This window comes from Piliocolobus tephrosceles, chromosome 1 (assembly GCF_002776525.5).
Source record: "Piliocolobus tephrosceles isolate RC106 chromosome 1, ASM277652v3, whole genome shotgun sequence".
Lineage (NCBI taxonomy): Eukaryota > Metazoa > Chordata > Mammalia > Primates > Cercopithecidae > Piliocolobus > Piliocolobus tephrosceles.
This window is the reverse complement of record NC_045434.1, coordinates 144,062,199-144,083,286: the sequence shown is the minus strand read 5'-3', so window position 1 is coordinate 144,083,286 and position 21,088 is coordinate 144,062,199. Positions and strand designations below refer to the sequence as shown.

The 21,088-nt window shown below is 35.2% G+C and overlaps 1 protein-coding gene across 1 annotated transcript; it reads left to right on the top strand.

Annotated features, from left to right (window-relative positions):
* The first annotated feature begins 5,368 nt into the window (after positions 1 to 5,368).
* Positions 5,369 to 19,304, top strand: DNAJB4 (DnaJ heat shock protein family (Hsp40) member B4). Its single transcript, XM_023208930.1, has 3 exons — positions 5,369 to 5,944; positions 13,775 to 14,343; positions 17,334 to 19,304. Exons 1-3 carry the CDS (start codon positions 5,734 to 5,736, stop codon positions 17,565 to 17,567), a joined length of 1,014 nt encoding a protein of 337 aa, XP_023064698.1. The 5' UTR covers positions 5,369 to 5,733; the 3' UTR covers positions 17,568 to 19,304.
* The last annotated feature ends 1,784 nt before the right edge of the window (positions 19,305 to 21,088 follow it).

The following is a 21,088-nucleotide window of genomic DNA, read 5'->3' as shown; positions in this document are numbered from 1 at the left end:
AAAGTGTTATATAAATGTTATTATGGGGAAGGCATAGAACAGGTTTTTTTTTTTTTTTTAAACACTGTGTGAGAATATAGTAAAATTCAGAGATAATGGTCTGATAAGGGAACTTGGCAAGAGGCATGATCTTGGGTGATGCCAGACTCCTTTGGGGGTGAATCTGGTAGTTATTGTAATGCTTTATGCCCAGTAAAACTTCCTGAGTCAAAGGAGACTATTGGTCAGTAAACATCCAAGTGGTAGCAAAATAGTTTATATAGCTTAAAATACTGAAAATAATTTATATGTAGATGTCATATAAATTGTAGTGCTGTCACATGTATTATCTGACTCTTACAATAATCTTTGTGAGTTAGGTATTCAGATAATTTAAATGATTTATCTAAGTTACTCAGCTGTTAAGTGGGAGAACTGAGATTGGAAACCAAGTATTCAGATTCTTAAGTCTTTATTCTTTTATGCTAGCCCTTTAAGAGGAATTGATAAATAATGGTTTCCCCTAGGTAATTTTCAAGTAATTTAGTACAAGTGAGATATGTGAGGCATCAACAGATATTAAGACTGGACAGATCTTCTGACTCCAAAATCAAAGATATATACTTTAAGAATATAAATACTGGAATTGAAATATAATGAATGCTACCTATGGGAAGTTTTAATGATTTTAAATTTTAACAAAATCAACGTGAATGAGTCGCAAATATTAACTGGAATATTTAGAAATACCAATTGGACAGCTGTATATGTGTGTGTGTGTGCATGTATGCTTGTAAATAAGAACATTTTGTTATACATAAGGTGTAGTAATTTTTCTGGAAAAAATTTTCAAGTTCATATGAGATCATCATCATAAGAGCAGCTAACACTTTGGTAGTCCTCACTATGTGCCAATCACATTTAAGTATATCACACATTGATCCCATTTAATCCTCACAACAGTCCTAAATTGGTATTAATGTTACCAGCTTAACAGTTAACAGAGTTAACTCTGTTTGACAGATGAGGAAGCTGAGGTCAGAGAGATTTAAGTTCAAGGTCTTACAGCTATAAGTAGTGTTACCAGGATTCCAACCCAGGCACTCCGGTTCCAAAATCTGTGCTTTTAACCACCATATTAATATTCCCTGGGTTTCACCTTGGCAAATATTATAATCACTTTTATATACTCTGAGGTTATATATTCAAATATCTAAAGCACTATTAACAGAGTATAAAAGAGCCTCGGTTTATTTGCTTATTCTTGGACAGGAAGTATTGGGGAATGGAGGTCATAATTTTCTAATATGAATCACTGTATAAGAAATTTCATGGCCGGGCGTGGTGGCTCATGCCTGTAATCCCAGCACTTTGGGAGGCTGAGGTGGGTGGATCACGAGGTCAGGAGTTCAAGACCAGCCTGGCCAAGACGGCAAAATCTCATCTCTACTAAATATACAAAAAAATTAGCTGGGCGTAGTGGCATGCACCTGTAATCCCAGCTATTCGGGAGGCCGAGGCAGAGATTTCTTAAAACCCAGGAGGTGGAGGTTGCAGTAAGCCAAGATTGTGCCACTGCACTCTAGTCTGGTCCAGCCTGGGCAACAAAGCGAGACCCTGCCTAAAAAAGAAAAGAAAAGAAAAGAAAAGTAAAGAACGAAATTTCATTGGCCAAGCACCCTGGTTTACATGCCTGTAATCCCAGGATCTTGGGAGGTCAAGGGAGGAAGATTGTTTGAGCTCAGGAGTTGGAGACTAGCCTGGGCAACATAGCGAGACCTGGTCTCTATAAAAAATTAAAATAAGCTAGATGTTGTCGCATTGGCCTGAAGCCCCAGCTATTTGAGAGGCTGAGGCAGTAGGATCACTTGAGCCCAGGAGTTCAAGGGTGCAGTGAGCTGTGATTGTGCCACTGCACTGCAGCCTGGGTGACAGAGCAAGCCCCATCTCAAAAAAGAAAAAAAGAAAAGAAAAGAAATTAAAAGAATTTTTAGGACTAAATGTGATCCATTTAATAATTAAATATTGCCAAGAAAAGTTTTTCACAGGTGCGTTGGTAAAATATGAGAAGTCATTTGTCCTCAAGCATTTAAGTGATGATCTGAATTTTGATATAATTTCTTCTGAGACTCATGGCATTTTATCTTCTTCTGTACTATTTTATTATAACCTGAGAAATGATTTGTGAGTTGGAAAAATAAAATTTGTTTTCTATTATATATGAATAAAGTCAAAGTAGAAGATGAAGATGACATCAATTGAATGACAAATTATACTTTTAGTTTTTTGTGGTTAAATACTATATTAATTTCCATTTTTTTTAAAAAATTAGTTTTTAGTAGAGATAAGGTCTCATTATATTGCCCAGGCTGGTCTTGAACTTCTGAGCTCAAGTGATCCTTCTGCCTTGGCCTCCCAAAGTGCTGGGATTACAGGCATGAGCCACCTCACCTGACTGTAGTTTTCTTTTAATAAAGGGAAGAGAATTGTGTTTTCATGGAATAATCTTACCAATGTTTGAGTAGTAAAGTAAAAATTTTAAAATGCAGGTGCTAATTTTTATATCCTTGTTAAAAACACAGCATTCTTTAGTTTTAAGGGAAAAAATGTATGTCAATTACCAACTCAAGCTGGTTTTTGTTCTCTTCAAACTTTCCGTCACACGTTCATATAACCTATAACATCAAATAAGCAGGCATTTATGTGATTTCTAAATATTTCAGATAGACTATTTCTATGTATTTCTTTGGTTTTATTTTACCTTTAAAATAAATATATTTTTTATTTTATTTTATTTTTATTAAGTAAGCTTTGATCACAGCTCTTCTCTGTTCCATTTTCCCTACAGGCTACCACTACTCTCCCTTTTACATACTCTTCCTGTTTTTGTCATAATGATTTGCAGGAATGACAATCCCACCCCACGTCCCCCCCAAAAAATTGCTGCACTCATATCATACAAACTTGGATGACCAAGATTTAATGTAAAGTGATCGTATTGTATAATGGATTTCAACTCCTAAGTAGTAGAGAAGACATCTCAGTCTGAAAAAGTGAATATAAGAGTAAAAGATCTCCAAAGTACTGTATACTTTTAATGATGATCATCTTGATGCTTTACCCTATTTCATCTATTTGCAATCGGTATATTTGTAAATATAATTATTGTCTTTACATTATTTTCTAAGGATAAATTTCCAGGTGTGGTATTTATAGAGCTATTAAAATAATATTTAGTGGCTTTTATAACTGCCAGATGTTTGAATTATTTACAAAACTTTACAAAGCTACAAGTGTGCAAGTATCTGCTCATTTTACCAAAAGCTAGCCAGATTGTTGTATTAATAGCTGTAAATCACAGTTATATTTGCTTTCTTATTAACTTGAAATGTCAATGTTGAGGTGAATTCTTGCTTTTCAACTTTACTACTATGATTCTTAGGTGTGTGTGTGATATTTGAAGACATGTGAAAATCCCCTTTCACCCTTTTCATTATCTAGGGAGCCAGATTTCTTTCTGTTTGTTAAGATATAATACAATTTCTCACAAATGTGAAAGACCCAGTCTTCAGGTTCTCTAAAATCATTTACTGTGTCAAGTTTTGATAATATTCCTAGCTCTCTGAAAATGATTGAATCAAATAAGTATTTTTTTTTTCTGCAAACACTACCCACCAGAACAATTTCCGGTTGTTAAATAGTAAAGTCACCATTCCTTTGGTAATGAATATTTAAAGGAATTCCCTTGGAAATGAATTTTGTAATAGGTGATTTTTTATTATGTTTTTACTCTGAGCGATACTGATCCTTGCACTGGATTTCAGTTTGGCAATATGCTTTTTAAAACTGGGAGTCTTAAGGTGACTTTGGATATTAGCATTTTTCACTAAGTTTTTTGGATTTGAAAGTACCTTTTGACATTGAGTATTTCTTGGTGATGCTAAAAAAATTGATAAATAGCTGACAAACCTCTGTAACCTACAGGTAGGCTAGATCAATGTTATACATTTCTAATGTCAAGGTGTCTTTAAAGTAGAGAATTTTGAAGAGTAGAAAATCATAGCTGTCAAAATGCACAAAGATGAACATTCAGAAAGAATTGCTGAATCATCATTGCTTGGCATATAGAGTAGGCGTTCTCATTTCTTTAAAGGTTAACACATGATTATTACCCTTTATTATATTCTAAACATATATGTACATTTTCTTTTCCTCATAAAGGTTTTTTTTAATGTTTACATACTCAAGGTATTTGGACTGTGTGCAATTCTTTTGACATTTTCTTATTAATCTATCTCTCTAACAGAAATGAGAACATTTTTGAAAAGATGAGAATTCCATACAGGAGATAAAAGATGAGTTATATACATTGAAAATGTCTCATAAATGCCCAAAATGTTATATTTTCAAAAGCAGGCATCAAAAGGGTATATAAATGCTATTATCTAACTTTGTTAACAAAAAATTATAAAACTACACCAAATAATCATGAATATTCATAGAAAACAGGATTAGAAGTAAATACAGCAATATTTAACAGGGATTACTTAAAATGGTATTGTAGGGAGAGTTTTAAAAACTTTTTTTCTGTGTTTTCCAAAATCTCCAACAATGCATATATATTTATAATTAGGGAAATGTGTTTTTGAAAGAAAAAAATATTTCTCATACTACTGCCCCTTAAGTGGCATATCCAAATTTTACATTGATCCAGTTGCAGTTAAGCCTTGTAAGGAACAGGAGTATGTACTGTCTGTAACCTGATACTTTGTTCTAGCTTTCCTGCAGCACCAAAATTCTTTAAATAGGGACCCTGTCGGGTGGCTGCGGGGGACAGGGGTTGAGGGGGTGGCAGGGACCTCATTCAGTTTTAGTTTAGTTGAAGTAACTAAATCCAGATACTAAAATTTCAAAAATATTTGTTTGCCAGAACTATGAACTCATGTATACTAGAAATAACTAGTTAGCTAAAATCATATTTAAGTCCTTTACTTATTTTAAAATAATGCATTTTGAATTTTATTATAGATAATATTTTAACAATGTGAAACTAGTACACAAAGTTTCTGGCATTTCTGATTGATAGATGTCAGGAATTTTTGAAAACGATGTAAATTATTTAAATATCCTAATTTGAGTAACCCGTATTTTAATATTATATACTTAAAAAATAGCTTAAAATTAAATAATGTCTGAAGCAGAGTCAGCCTTCCTTTTATCTGTATATTAACTTTAACTTCTTTTCACATATGGTGTTTAATGGCTGTAATGATTTTTCACCTAGTATGGAATACATAAATATATAGTTGTGACATTCTGTGTTGAAATATTGGCATGTTAACCCATTTGGCCTGTTTAATTAGGAAATAAAGATGGTAGAGCCAGTCGGAAAATGAATAGTTAATCGTGGAGGAGGAGAAAACATAGCTCAATACTTTGACTAGAGGCAGCTGGGAAAGTGACGTCCTGTAGCATTTGCTGTTCTAGAAAGTACAGAGACACGTAGTGAAAATGGGAGGATCTAGAAGGAGGCTGTCTCCTGTGTAGTGTATATTTATCTGTAAGTGAGCCGTTGGGGAAGGATTGAATACAGAGACGCTGTCTGCTTGCTGCCTTAAGACAGCTAGCTGAATTGCTGATTAACTTTTAAAATACCCAGCTTGGTTTATTTTCTTAGAATCTGTCTATTGCTAAGACTGGGGACACTGTTTTCTTTTACAAAGGGAAATCTAAGTTAATTTCAAGGCATTCGAAATGGGGAAAGACTATTATTGCATTTTGGGAATTGAGAAAGGAGCTTCAGATGAAGATATTAAAAAGGCTTACCGAAAACAAGCCCTCAAATTTCATCCGGACAAGAACAAATCTCCTCAGGCAGAGGAAAAATTTAAAGAGGTCGCAGAAGCTTATGAAGTATTGAGTGATCCTAAAAAGAGAGAAATATATGATCAGTTTGGGGAGGAAGGTAAGTATTCTCTGCATATCTTTCTGTCTCTTCGGCTCTCTCTTTTTTTCTCTCTCCCAGCCTTTTTTCCCCTCTCTCTCAGCTTGTGGTTATCCTTAAATTGGATTCTCAGTCATATCAAAAGTAGAAGGACAAATAATGGATAATAACAAGATTTCATCTCTGATCATATGAATGAGTATTGCAGAGCTATGAATGAAATGTCCTTGTTTGCCTTTTTTATTTTAGCATTTTGTATTATACATATTTTTCATTAGACTTACAATGTTAACATTGTATATTTTAAAAGAAACCTTGAATTCCCATACCTATTAGTAAATTGTGTCAAAAGTCTTATGCAACCTGTTTCATTTTCTAACGAATTTTCTGCGAGAACCAATAGAGTCTTTAGTCATTTAAAACCTTAAGATTGGCGTTTCAGGTTCTGAGTAGTTTATATTGTGTTCACAAAAACAAAAAGTAGTTTTTTGCCTTTCTTATAGCAAGGCTAGTTTAGACTGAACAAGACAGAGTTGTGACTCTCAGAAGCAGAAGGCGCAGGCATTTAGCTTCTAGTTGTTTTTGGCATTCTGCCTGGAGAGGAAAGAATTTTCCTGATGTCATAAAATACCAGAACAAGTTTTTAGCTTAATTGTAAACAATAATTGTGTGCCAAGAAAATGAGATCTCAGAAATACAATTTTTGACCTAAAATGGCCACCTAGTTAGAATAATTATTGATTTACTTTTAGGTGACATTATTTCTTTTGAAATTTTACTATCTAGGTATGGAGAAAAACATGACAACTTCCCTTTCCTCTCCCTGCCATACTTTTGTTTTTTGCATTGTGAGATCAAAAACTAGTGAGCACAGTAAAAGAGGATAATTTCAGATTATCCTTTTCTCATTCTTCATTTTAAATCAGGTTTGTCCATCACTTCCATATAAATGGGGCTATGAAGTAAGACTATTTCAAATTACTAATTGATAACAAAAAACTTTGACTTGTACTGGTTTGGGGATTTTCAACTTTTAACATCAGGACTAAGTTATTTTATTATTAGTTTTTCCCCCAAAATACTGGCTTTCAAATCATTGTAGCTATGAAAACTTTTTTGTTATCCCTTTGATTCCTTTATTACATTTAACATCAAATTTTCCTAGAAATATATCCTTAAAATTATAGTGAAGCAGTGACTGCTTATTTTGAATGAAACAAATGTAGATAAGCAGGGTGATTGTATATAGAGGGTTTTTTTCCTTCTTGTTTTGTTTAACTTTTCTGATCTATGAGTTGCCCAAAATTGAAGTTTATGTTGCTGGTTTTGGTGTGGTGAGGACCTACAGTGTCAGGTTCTTACAAAGTAAATATTGAAAAAGGCAAATACTGGGCAGTTCAATCCTGCATGATACCCATGGCCATATTACCCAATATATCATGACTTGGTTTATCTCAAAAGCTAAGCAGGATTCTGAGATACTACCAATAATATACTACTATTTCTGAAGGAGTTATTTTGTAATTTTGTAAAGAAATTCACAAACATGGAATAACACTGTGAATTCCTGTGAAAAAGCAGATATCCACTGCTTTATATTTGAAATATTTTGCAACAATTCACTGATAGCTCAAGTTTGTGGCTAAGCCATTAGATTCAGGGTTTAGTAAGGATATTTGTCTTCAGAATTTTCAAGTCACCAAATGATACATTTTTCTTGATTTAACATTACCTCTTAATAGTGCTTTCCTAGAGTGATTTTTCTTATTTAATTTTTATTGGTCATTACACAGTGAGTGAATTTTTTTAAAAACTAAATCACCCTGAATCTGTATACCCTGAATTTTTTTTTAAACTTACATAATTGATATAAGTGATAGGAGGAGTGAGGAGAGAATACATTTTTTAAAACATAGAAATATATTATGCAGAAATACCATTCTCTAGTTATAGGTTACTTGAAAATACAATTGAATGGGCCAGGCCCGGTGGCTCACGCCTGTAATTCCAGCACTTTGGGAGGCCGAGACAGGTGATCACCTGAGGTTAGGAGTTCAAGACCAGCCTGGTCAACATGGTGAAACCCTGTCTCCACTAAAAATACAAAAATTAGCTGGGTGTGGTGGCGGGCGCCTGTAATCCCAGCTCCTTGGGAGGGTGAGGCAGGAGAATCACCTGAACCCAAGAGGCAGAGGTTGCAGTGAGCCGAGATCGAGCCACTGAACTTCAGCCTGGGCGACAGAGCGAGACCCCGTCTCAAAAAAAAAAAAAAAAAAAAAAAGGAAAAAAAAGAAAATACAATTGAATGAAAGTTGTTTTAATTATTTTTTTAGAATGATTCTTTCTTCACAGGAAAGTATTATATTTATTTGCTGTTTATTCAGAATATCTCATTTCTTCTATTAAAAATCCCATTTAGATACACTGTGAAAGTAGGGGAAAACATTTTTTCTCTTTGCCTTTTATGTATATCCAGACGTGGTTCCGTAGGTTTCTCCAGCAGTAACAAAACACTGAACTTTAGGACTATGGAAACACTATTAATTTACCTGGTATCCTTCTTCCCGCTCCCCCTCACTTATTACAGTCTTGGGACTTAGAGCTGGGATGATGGGAATAAGGAACCATGAACTGAAAAGTATGTAAGTTGCATATGCTAAATTTATGTATTTAGGCATGAAAGAACCAGTAATCCAGTTTGTGTTCTGAATATTCACAATTTAAAACGTTTTGTTTTTAAAAACGGTTGGCTAGCTGGGTGAGGTGGCATATACCTGTAGTCTCAGCTAATAGGGAGGCAGAGGCTGAAGGACTGCTTGAGCCCAAGAGTTTGAGTCCAGCCTTTGCAACATAGCAAGACCCTATCTCTAAGAAAAACAAAGGAAAGAAAAAAAAAATACAGATACCTCAAATTTAGGAATCTATAAAAGGGAAACAAAAACGTGTCCACACAAAGACATGTATCTGAATGCCTATAGCAGCATTATTTATAATAGCCCCAAACTGGAAACAATCTGAAAGCACCATAAATTGGTGAATTAAACAAAATATGCTATATACATTCTATGAGGAACTATTTAGCAATAAAAGGACCAATTTGTGAAACATGCTACACCATGGGTGAACCTCAGAAACTATGCTCAATGAAAGAAGCCAGATGTAAAAGACTACATATTGTATGATTTTATTTATGTGAAATGTCTGGAAAAGGCCAGTACATAGAAAAAGAAAGTAGATCTTTCTTGCCTAGGACTTGAAGTGGGAGCGGGGATTAGCTACAAATAACAACTAGAGAATTCTTTGGAATGATGGAAATGTTCTATAACTGGATTGTGATGATGGTTATACAACTCTATCAATTTACTATAATCAATTGAATTGTATTTGTACAAGAGGGTAATTTTATGTATGTAATAAATCTCTTTTTAAAAATAAATGTTCTCTATAGTTGAATCATTTGAAAACAAAAACCACAGAACTACAGAAATTTGAAATTGGATTCTGAACCACTCTCTCCCAAAGTTTTAGGTTTAGTCTTGAAGAGTTTAGTGGATGTCAGCAGAAATTTGTATTAAGAGATTTAAAAGAAAAGATTTTCAATAACACATCCTCATTTATTCCAGTTCTCTAACTTTCCTTTTTTTTATACTTTCCGTATTTTGTTATTGCTTATGATTTATTCAGTAACTTCAAATATTAAAAGGTAGTGTTTAAATGATAAAACTTATATTTATTAATCTTTATACTAGTTCTCTTCTGTTCTTTAACTTATATATTTAGCTAGCTGGATTTTTAAATCCTAGTTACTATGTGTTCTGAAAACATGTAAGTAAATTTGATTTTTGTGAATTAAAACTGTTTAAAAGATCTCAGAATCTACTTTTTAACTGAAGTCTTGCTATAAATCTGGATTTTTACATATTAGATCTCCTTGGAGTAAGAGTTATTAAAGTACTATGTTTTTTTCTTTGCAATCTGAATTTTTCTCCAGTGTTTCTTCTTTTGGAAACTTTTAGTCAACCTTAACTAATTAGTGGGAATCATTGTTATAGATAGTATTCCAAACACGTATTTGGTTTGGGACTGCAAACTGGTTGACTGGTTAGTTGTAAAATAATAGCAGTCCTGCTAAATCATAGGCAAATGTTGATTCTCTAGTGCATTTTTTGATCACACAAAGTGATGATAGTGTCTAGAAAACATTTGAATAGCAGAGGGAATCCAATTGAATAGTAAACATTTCTGTTAGCATTCAAAATGCACATGATTAAGAACTGACCATAAAGTTAATGTGACATTACTTACAATTTTATATGCTACACAATGCAAGTGATACTTGCATAATAATGTATGTTATAGTGGCATGAATTTTGGTAGGATTTTTTTCTTTTTTTGTTGTTGTTTTTGAGACAGAATCTTGCTCTGTCACCCAGGCTGGAGTGCAGTGGTGCGATCTTGACTCACTGCAACCTCCGCCTCCCCAGTCCAAGTGATTCTCCTGCCTCAGCCTCCTGTGTAGCTGGGATTATAGGTGCACCACCACGCCTGGCTAATTTTTGTATTTTTAGTAGAGACAAGGTTTCACCATGTTGGTCAGGCAGATCTCGAACTCCTGACCTCATGCTTCACTCGCCTTGGCCTCCTAAATTGCTGGGATTACAGGTGTGAGCCACTGCACTGGTCTAGGATTTTTTTCATTCATTAGAGTAGCTTCATTCTTTGTCTGAGCTGGGTAGTTGACTGTTTAATAGTGTCTAGGAAAACCTCAAAGCTGCATTGGAGTCTTTTTATCAGCTTTGATAAGTTACTTCAGGCTTTGTATGAATCTTCTCAGGGACTTTGTAATTCTGACCGAATTACCATTTTTGGCAGAGGAGGAAGAGGTTTTCGAGAAAGCCAAACCCATGATGTAATAAGTTAAAACGTTATTATTTCTTTTCATGAATTCATTATGGGTACAAGTATTTAAATTTTGTCTTATAAGAGGCTAGATTGGGCAGGCTGATTTACCCGGTTTACTTAGTTAAGTAATTATATTCCCTTAAGTCTATGGGATGAAGGATAAAATGATTTGAATAATTTAAGCATTGGTTGAGTCACTCTGGTCATGACCTTGAGCTACATATTATTCTATCATTTAAAAAAATCTGCCATTAGCTTTTTAACATTTGGAGTTATAATTATACTACTAAAATTTGTAAAAGGGAAATTTGGATGAGCTGCTTATGAAAAGATCTTGTCCTGCTTATACCTGTCATTCATTTTCTACAAGGAATTTCCCTAACTGCTATTTGGATATATTGTTCAATACATATTTTGACAATTTTCAGATTATTAGGTCTCTCTTGATCTCTCCAGATTTCTATTCAGGGATGAAGGTAAAAATTTAGATATCACTTGAGACTCTGTTAGATGAAATAGAGTGTATATATATACCTTTTAATGGAAGAAGCCAAATGTAGAATAAGACATAAGCAAAACTAAGTTTCTTTAAAGTATGCTGTGTGTTAGTGGCATTTTAAATTGTTAAATCTCTCATATATGTATATGTGTGATTATATTTTACATTGTTTTTGCTTCTGCCTTTTTCTCTGTACTGATATTCAAGACACTTTTTTTAGTTTTGATTTAGAAGGACTTTAGGAATTAGTTCACTCCCTTCATTCACTAAGCGTGAATGCCTACCGTTTTCAGCCCTGTATGCATGAGCAATGCAAAATGAATATATTTCCTGCCTTCAAATCACTCACTGTTTGGAGATATTAGAATCTCCTAGCTTAACCTGTTGAAGTTTTCATAGTTTTATGATCTTTAGATTCTTTTCCTGCTTGTTTCTTGGTCAGTATTGACCTCTAAAAGATCACCATACTGTTGTTTTCTGGGTTTTAGTAGAACATTTCTTTCACACATAGTGGAAAATGTTGTTTCAAATATAATCTTTTCTGGGTTAAATATTACTTAGTGGAACCTTTAAGCAAAGGGTCAAAAAGTTACTATATTGTTGCCTGAGGTGGATTGTTCACAGGAGACAGAAATAACCCATATAGAGGCCTTACATGTCAAAGTTTACAGCTCTTGATTTCAGTCTTCTTCTCACAAGCATTGAAATTAATGCTAAGATGTGGTATGCCTAGATAAACGAATTTGGTATCTAGAGTAGGAATGACAATTTTAGTGTCTAAAAAACGATTTTTCATTATTAGAATTTTTTTACTCTCTGCCACAGAGTTCTATTTTAATTCTTCTTTTTTTTTTTTTTTTTTTATTTGAGATGGAGTTTTGCTCCTTTTGCCCAGGCTGGAGTGCAATGGCGCAGTCTTGGCTCACTGTAACCTCCACCTCCCAGGTTCAAGTGATTCTCCTGCCTTAGCCTCCCAAGTAGCTGGGATTATAGGCATGTGCCACCATGCCCCCAGCTAATTTTGTATTTGTACTAGAGATGGGGTTTCACCATGTAGGCCAGGCTGGTCTCGAACTCCTGACCTGAAGTGATCCACCCGACCCGGTCTCCCAAAGTGCTGAGATTACAGGTGTGAGCTACTGCTCCTGGCCCTATTTTAATTCTTAAACAGTAAAAGATGATCTGAAATAAAATTAGTTAGAATGAATATGGTATTTTTTATTACATTATATTTTGACATATTTCTATTTTATTTATATATAAACAGTATGAATGTGGTATCTTGTATTTTACAATATATTTTATTAATATATTTATATTTTTAAATGTATATATTGTTTGATTATAATACAAATTAAAGATTTAAGTTCTATACTTTGTATCAATTACTGAAGACCTTCCAACTGACATCTTTTAAAAACTTACATATTTATAAGTAGATACTTATATAATTTATATATTTCAGCATGCCAGATCAGTAGTTTATAAGATAAGAAGTTCCTAATTTTCTTTTCTTTTTCTTTTTTTTTTCTTTTCTTTGTTTTTTTTTTTTTTGAGACGGAGTCTCACACTGTTGCTCGGGCTGGTGTGCAGTGGCACGATCTTGGCTTACTGCAACCTCCGCCTCCTGGGTTCAAGTGATTCTCCTGCCTCAGCCTCCCAAGTAGCTAGTATTACGGGCACCCACCACCACACCTGGCTAATTTTTTGTAATTTTAGGGGAGACAGGGTTTCACTATGTTGGCCAGGCTGGTCTCAAACTCCTGACCTCATGATCCACCTGCCTCGGCCTCCCAAAGTGTTGGGATTACAGGCGTAAGCCTCTGTGCCTGGCCTTATTTTATTTTTCTTACCTACCTGAGGAACAAAGAATCAGGAATAAATTATTAAAGATGCTGATTTGGCCAGGAGCAGTGGCTCATGCCTGTAATCCCAGCACTTTGGGAGGCCGAGGCAGGCGGATCATCTGAGGTCGGGAGTTCGAGACCAGCCTGACCAACATGAAGAAGCCTTGTCTCTACTAAAAATACAAAGTTAGCCAGGCGTGGTGGCGCATGCCTGTAATCCCAGCTACTCCGGAGGCTGAGGCAGGAGAATCGTTTGAACCCAGGAGGCGGAGTTTGCGGTGAGCCGAGATTGCATCATTTGCCCATACTCCAGCCTGGGCAAACAAGAACGAAACTCTGTCTCAAAAACAAAACAAAACAACAACAACAACAACAACAAAAAGTGCTAATTTGGAGGAAGAATTTGAAAACTAACAATTTAACTTAGGATGTAATTATTAAGAGTTTTATAGCTGTTCTGTATTTAGTTAAAAGTGGCATTTCTGGCCAATATTAATACATTTTAATGTAAGTTAGCCAAAGTTTATTAGCAGTACAGTTTTTGAAAGTTTAACTTCTAAGAGTTGCAAGCTTTTTTCTAATCATGCTTATCTCTTCAATTAGGGTTGAAAGGAGGAGCAGGAGGTACTGATGGACAAGGAGGTACCTTCCGGTACACCTTTCATGGCGATCCTCATGCTACATTTGCTGCATTTTTCGGAGGGTCCAACCCCTTTGAAATTTTCTTTGGAAGACGAATGGGTGGTGGTAGAGATTCTGAAGAAATGGAAATAGATGGTGATCCTTTTAGTGCCTTTGGTTTCAGCATGAATGGATATCCAAGAGACAGGAATTCTGTGGGGCCATCCCGCCTCAAACAAGATCCTCCAGTTATTCATGAACTTAGAGTATCACTTGAAGAGATATATAGTGGTTGTACCAAACGAATGAAGATTTCTCGAAAAAGGCTAAACGCTGATGGAAGGAGTTACAGATCCGAGGACAAAATTCTTACCATTGAAATTAAAAAAGGGTGGAAAGAAGGCACCAAAATTACTTTTCCAAGAGAAGGAGATGAAACACCAAATAGTATTCCAGCAGACATTGTTTTTATCATTAAAGACAAAGATCATCCAAAATTTAAAAGGGATGGATCAAATATAATTTATACTGCTAAAATTAGTTTACGAGAGGTAAGTTGGTAGGACCTAAAATTCTGAGACCAAATAATTATGCGGTTGATCATAGGGAGTGTATCTAGATAATAGCTGACATTTGTTTAATGCCTATTATATGTTAAAAATAATTATTGGCCGGGCGCGGTGGATCAAGCCTGTAATCCCAGCACTTTGGGAGGCCGAGACGGGCGGATCACGAGGTCAGGAGATCGAGACCATCCTGGCTAACACGGGGAAACCCCGTCTCTACTAAAAAATACAAAAATCTAGCCGGGCGAGGTGGCGGGCACCTGTAGTCCCAGCTACTCCAGAGGCTGAGGCAGGAGAATGGTGTAAACCCGGGAGGCGGAGCTTGCAGTGAGCTGAGATCCGGCCACTGCACTCCAGCCCCGGCAACAGAGCGAGACTCCGTCTCAAAAAAAAAAAAAAAAAAAAAAAAATTATTATTATAACAATCCTCTAAGATAGTACTGATATTATGCCTCTTACATGGATGTGATTATGTTTTCTAACTTTAGTTACTTAGAATTAAAGTGTCAATTTTAAGTGCTAACTGGATTATGTACTATGAGGCTGCTTTTACAAATGTGCTTTATGAGATCTGCATTGGTAATCTCAACACATTAGTCCTTGTATATAGGGTTTGTTCTAAAATTGTTAATATGGAGTAATAATTGCATAACAAAAAGGTATTAGAAGAAAATAATTTATAATTCACTATAAATAGTAAATTTGTATACCTTTGTGTTAATAAAAATACACATTTATAAGTTCATATAAATATATACATTTATAAATTATAATGGTACTGCATTAATACAGTTATTACTTGAGTTCTTATTTGCACTATTTTTTTTTTTTTTTGAGACAGAGTCTTGCTCTGTCACCCAGGTTGGCATGATCTCGGCTCACTGCAACCTCCGCCTCTGGGTTCAAGTGATTCTCCTGCATCCGCCTCCTGAGTAGCTGGGATTACAGGCGCCTACCACCACACCCAGCTAATTTTTGTAGTTTTAGTAGAGACGGGGTTTTACCATGTTGGCCAGGCTGGTCTTGAATTCCTGACCTCAGGTGATCCACCCACCTCGGCCTCCCAAAGTGCTGGAATTACAGGTGTGAGCCACCACGCCCAGCCTATTTGCACTATTTCTCAAATTGGATTGTAACTCTGCAAATATGGTCATAGCAGTTCCCTGCTTCAAATTCTTAAATTGCCCTACATAACCTCTACCATAAAGTCCAAACTCTTTAGCTTAAAATAAGTAATTTTAAATCTGATGTCTACCCCTAAAATGTATATGCACTTCTCCAAGTTTGCTCTATTATTGTTATTTATTATTATTATTTTTTTGAGATGGAGTCTTGCTCTGTCACCCATGCTGGAGTGCAGTGGCACAAATTCTTGGCTTACATCTCCCAGGTTCAAGTGATCCTCCTGCTTCGGGCTCCCGAGTAGCTGGGATTACAGGTGCCCGCCACCATGCCCAGCTGATTTTTGTATTTTTAGTATTTTTTTTTTTTTTTTTTTTTTTTGAGACGGAGTCTCGCTCTGTCGCCCAGGCTGGAGTGCAGTGGCTGGATCTCAGCTCACTGCAAGCTCCGCCTCCGGGCTTCGGGCCATTCTCCTGCCCCAGCCTCCCAAGTAGCTGGGACCACAGGCGCCTACTACCTCGCCCGGCTAGTTTTTTGTATTTTTTAGTAGAGACAGGATTTCACCGTGTTAGCCAGGATGGTCTCGATCTCCTGACCTCGTGATCCGCCCGTCTCGGCCTCCCAAAGTGCTGGGATTACAGGCTTGAGCCACCGCGCCCGGCTGTTTTTAGTACTTTTAGTAGAGATGGGTTTTCACCATGTTGGCCAGGCTCGTCTCGAACTCTTTACCTCAAGTGAATCGCCCGTCTCGGCCTCCCAAAGTGCTGGGATTATAGGTGTAAGCCACCCCACCCAGCCCAGTTTGCTCTATTGTTATCTTGTATACTTGAGCTCTACTCTGTGGAACACTGTTGTTTTTCACCCTGCTCTAATACCTACCTGCTACTGGTCCAATGCTCAGTTCAAGCATCCTCTGCTCCCAGAATCTAAGGGGTTAAGTTGGGTGCTCTTTCTCTCACAAAAGACTTCCATGCTTACCTTTGTTCCTACACTATACAGTATTATAATGGCTAGTTTGCTTCTATGTTTCTGTGAGTTCCTTGTGCATTCCTTGAGCTGAGGTCTGTGTTCTTGGTCCCTATGAGGCTCACCATCTAGCCGGAATGTGTGGCATATAGTAAATGTTCAGTAAACGTTTGTTAGATGAAACAAATATGTTTCTTGTCCTAATAGTTTCCAGAAAAAGAGTTTCTCTTATCCTGTTCTTTCTAGTCCTGAATTTCTCCCTCTTCTCCCATTCCAATCCCTGCATCGTGAATGTATTAATAGCAGCTTCAAAATAACCATGTCATTCCAGAGCAGTGTGGAATATATCCTTTACTTTTCTTTTACCTTTTTTTTTTTTTTTTTTTTGGTGACATATCTAATAATGCATGTCCTGAAGGAATTTTCCTTTTTTTTTTTTTTTTTTTGAGACAGAGTTTTGATCTTGTTGCCCAGGCTGGAGTGCGATGGCGCAATCTCGGCTCACTGCAACCTCCGCCTCTCGGGTTCAAGTGATTCTCCTGCCTCAGCCTCCCGAGTAGCTGGGATTACAGGCATGCGCCACTGTGCTTGCCTAATTTTGTATTTTTAGTAGAGGCAAGGTTTCTCCATGTTGGTCAGGGTGGTCTCGAATTCCTGACCTCAGGTGATCTGCCTGCCTCAGCCTCCCAAAGTGTTGGGATTATAGGCATGAGCCACCGCGCCTGACCTCTGAAGGAATTTTCTAATGAGGAAAAGAAAAATATTGTTATTCTTTTGGAGGTTAAAGTTTTACCTTAATGGTATTATCCTTTACCATCTGGTAATATTTGTGCTTCGATTTTTGGGTTTTGAAGTGTGTTTATTTTATTTTATTTGGTCCATTTTAGGCATTGTGTGGCTGCTCAATTAATGTACCAACACTGGATGGAAGAAACATACCTATGTCAGTAAATGATATTGTGAAACCCGGAATGAGAAGAAGAATTATTGGATATGGGCTGCCATTTCCAAAAAATCCTGACCAACGTGGTGACCTTCTAATAGAATTTGAGGTGTCCTTCCCAGATACTATATCATCTTCATCCAAAGAAGTACTTAGGAAACATCTTCCTGCCTCATAGAATGAAGAACTTTGTTACCCATATTTTGATAAGGCACTGAAAATATAAAAGGACTGGCAGTTTACTGATGTAGATGTGAATTCTGTATAAAGATGTGTAAATTCTTTTGAGGGTTCTTTAAATTGCATGAATAGAGACGGGTCAAATAAATATAGGCAAAAGGGATTTTTACAGTTAGAGATAAAGAGAAAACCATTAACTATATTTTATTTCATTTCTCCCGATTCAGATATTTTTAGTAATTTGCTTATATGTAAAAGTTGTTTTTGTGGAGTCAGTAGGTATATTTCTAATAAAGTGCTAGACTATCCAATTACTTAATTTCTTATACCTTTAGATAATCAGTATGAAAAGTTCCCTTTTATAATGGAAATGAAAATTCTTAACTAAACTATACATTTAATATGTATGTCTAGAAAAGAATAAAAACCCAAGTCAGTTATTAGATTTAAATCACCTTCTGAAATGCTGCTATAGGGCTGGTATCAGTAAAAGAATATCCTGATGCATATGTTTCACCATTTTGATTTTTAAAGTATGCTGTAGCATTTCTTAATAACATCGTTGTGATGTTCTTAAGGCAGACCTTTCTTCATAACAAGGAAATTAATGGTAATTTCTCTCCTGTGGAAATCCCAATTGCCTGAATTACTGATATTTTAGAAATAGACTTTTTAAAATGCCATATGTAATTTTATGCAAGTTGACTATATATCTTGTTCTTAATAAATTATAGGCTCATTTTGTTCTCTGCTAGTTTAAAGTAATTTGTTTAATAATAGATGTGTTTTTAGAGGAAATGCTGTTACTTGGAATTTTCCAGTTATACAGTCTTCTATAACTTACTAATAATATGCTATATGTACTTTATGTAATTTCCCTAAAAAGAATGAACTACCACTACACTATGGTGTTAAACCAAAATATGGGGAAAATAAACACTAACTGCTGCTTATGGATAATGTTGCAACTACTTGTTATGCATATAAATATTTTACTTTTTCATATGTATAGATTGCATTTCTTAGGTGTTTTAATTTTTTAAATATATTTACGTTTAAAAAATTTAGTTTTGTTTTCTGTTTTATAACTATAGTGAGAATGATGTTTTGAAACAAAGTTTTTGGTTATAAAATAGTTTTCAGGAATATATATATATATACACACACACATATATATATATGTAGGGTCCTATCACCTTTTAGTAGAATATGAAATATTCTTTTAGAAATCCAATATAAATAGGTTATAATAGCCGTATTCTTTATTACTTTATTGAGAATAATTTATATGCCATAAAATTTACCCTTAAAATATACAATTCAGTGGTTTTAGTAATATTCACAAAGTGGTACAATCATCGTCACTTTCTAATTCCAGAATATTTTCATCACCCCAAAAAGAAGTCCTAAATCCATTAGCAGTTACTTCCCATTCTTCCCTTCCTCCAGCCCCTGAAAACACTACCATCTACTTTTTGTCTGTATGGATTTGTCCATTCTGGACATTTCATATAAATAGACTCAAACAATATATGGCTTTTTTTTTTTTTTTTGGTCTGGCCTCTTTCATTTAGCTTAATGTTTTCAAGGTTCATCTATGTTGTATCATGTATCAGTACTTTATTTTTTTGTGGCACATTATATGGATATACCACATTTTGTTTATCTTTTCATTAATTATGGGGATTTGGCTTATTTCTACTTTTTCCACTATTATAAATAATGCTGCTATGAACATTTGTATACAAGTTTTTGTCTTTCAATTCTCACGGGTATATATCTAAAAGTGGAATTTCTGGGAGTAACCATATATTTGAGTTGCAAATGGAAAATGCTTGAAAAAAATGCCAGAGAATTCAGCTAATCGTATTTATTACTCTAATTTAAAAATGATTCTTCTGTAACTGTCTCTCTGAATGACATTTAAAACTCCCTACGGAAGTGTGAACATCACAGAAATTTTCTCACAAGTCTAAAGATCTAGATCTGAAAAGCATCAACGTGGTGACTGATAGTGGTTTCTGTTTTAAACCCATCATTATTTATTACAATTTTCTTGATTAAGCATTTTCTCCCAGGTAAAATAAATATTTATAGATAGATATATAATAATATTTGAATTGAAAAGTTTTTTTTTAAAGCAGAGAATTATTATTCTAGTAGTAAATAAATTTACATAACTACACAAAACCAGTACACCAGTATCTCTCTTATCTTAAAGGATATTGACAATGCTTTAGCATGTAGTAAGTGCCCAGTTTTTATGTGTTGAATGTTGAATTAAAACTAGTAATAAGAGTAGAGTTTTAAAGTTTTTTAATTTATTTTTTCAAATTATGAAAGTACTTTTTATTTTAAAATGTTTTCTTTAAATTCAACCAGGTTCTTGGATAGCCGGAATAGTTTTGAAGTAGTATATATTCCATAAAGAAAGATGTTTATCTTTCCTAAAAGAAAAACCACAAATTGCTTATATTAGAAAAAAAAGAAGGCGGCCAGGCACTGTCGCTTACGCCTGTAATCCCAGTACTTAGGGAGGCTGAGGCAGGGGAAAATCACTTGAGTCCAGGAGTTTGAAACCAGCCTGGGCAACATAGTAAGACTCCATCTCTACAAGTAAACATTTAAAAATTAGCTGAGCCTGGTAGCATGTGCTGTAGTTCCAACTACTTGGGAGGCTGAGGTGGGAGGATTGCTTGAGCTCGGGAGGTAGAGGCTGTAGTGAGCCCGGTTGCACGACTGCACTCAGCTTGGGTGACAAGAGTGAGACCCTGTCTCAAAAACAAAAACAAAAAAACAAGTATAAACCAAGGTGGTTAATGGTCTGCTAATAGATGTGTTTTGTTTGGCCAGCTCAGTGGTTTAAAAACTATTTTTTAATTAGAATGCTTTTAGGCAAGACAAGGCATCTTCTGTTGCCACTGACCTACCATTATCTATTGCATTACATAAAGCTGCTTCACATGTTTAGTTATATTGCCTGGGCCTCTGAAAGCATCTGAGTTAGTTACATCTACTGTAGCTCATCACTCTTGCCTATTGTTAGCCTTCCTTGGAGACAAGGAGACTTGTCTTGCTTGTTTATTTTTGGGAAACTGTCATTCAAAGAGTTATGATGGATAAAGGAAACTAATATATGTGATTAGACTCAGTAAATGGCTCAGAAGGGACTATCTTCATATGCCAAGGATTATTTACATAACCTCAAAGAGTTACAACTAAACATCATTCTTTATCCGAAAATAATTTTTATCTACTAATGTGTAGTGTAGTATACTGCCTATCTATATACCTGACTTCATGTATACATGATTTATTTTTTACCCCTTATGGAGAAGTATAGAAAAAAATGTGGCTTGTTACTTTTAGATAATAGCTTAATCAAAATGTGAGTCTGAAGTTTTATAGAGTAAATATTTCAACTTTTTATTTTTTATTTATTTATTTATTTTTTGTTTTGAGATGGAGTCTGGCTCTGTGGCCCAGACTGGAGTGCAGTGGCGCAATCTCGACCCACTG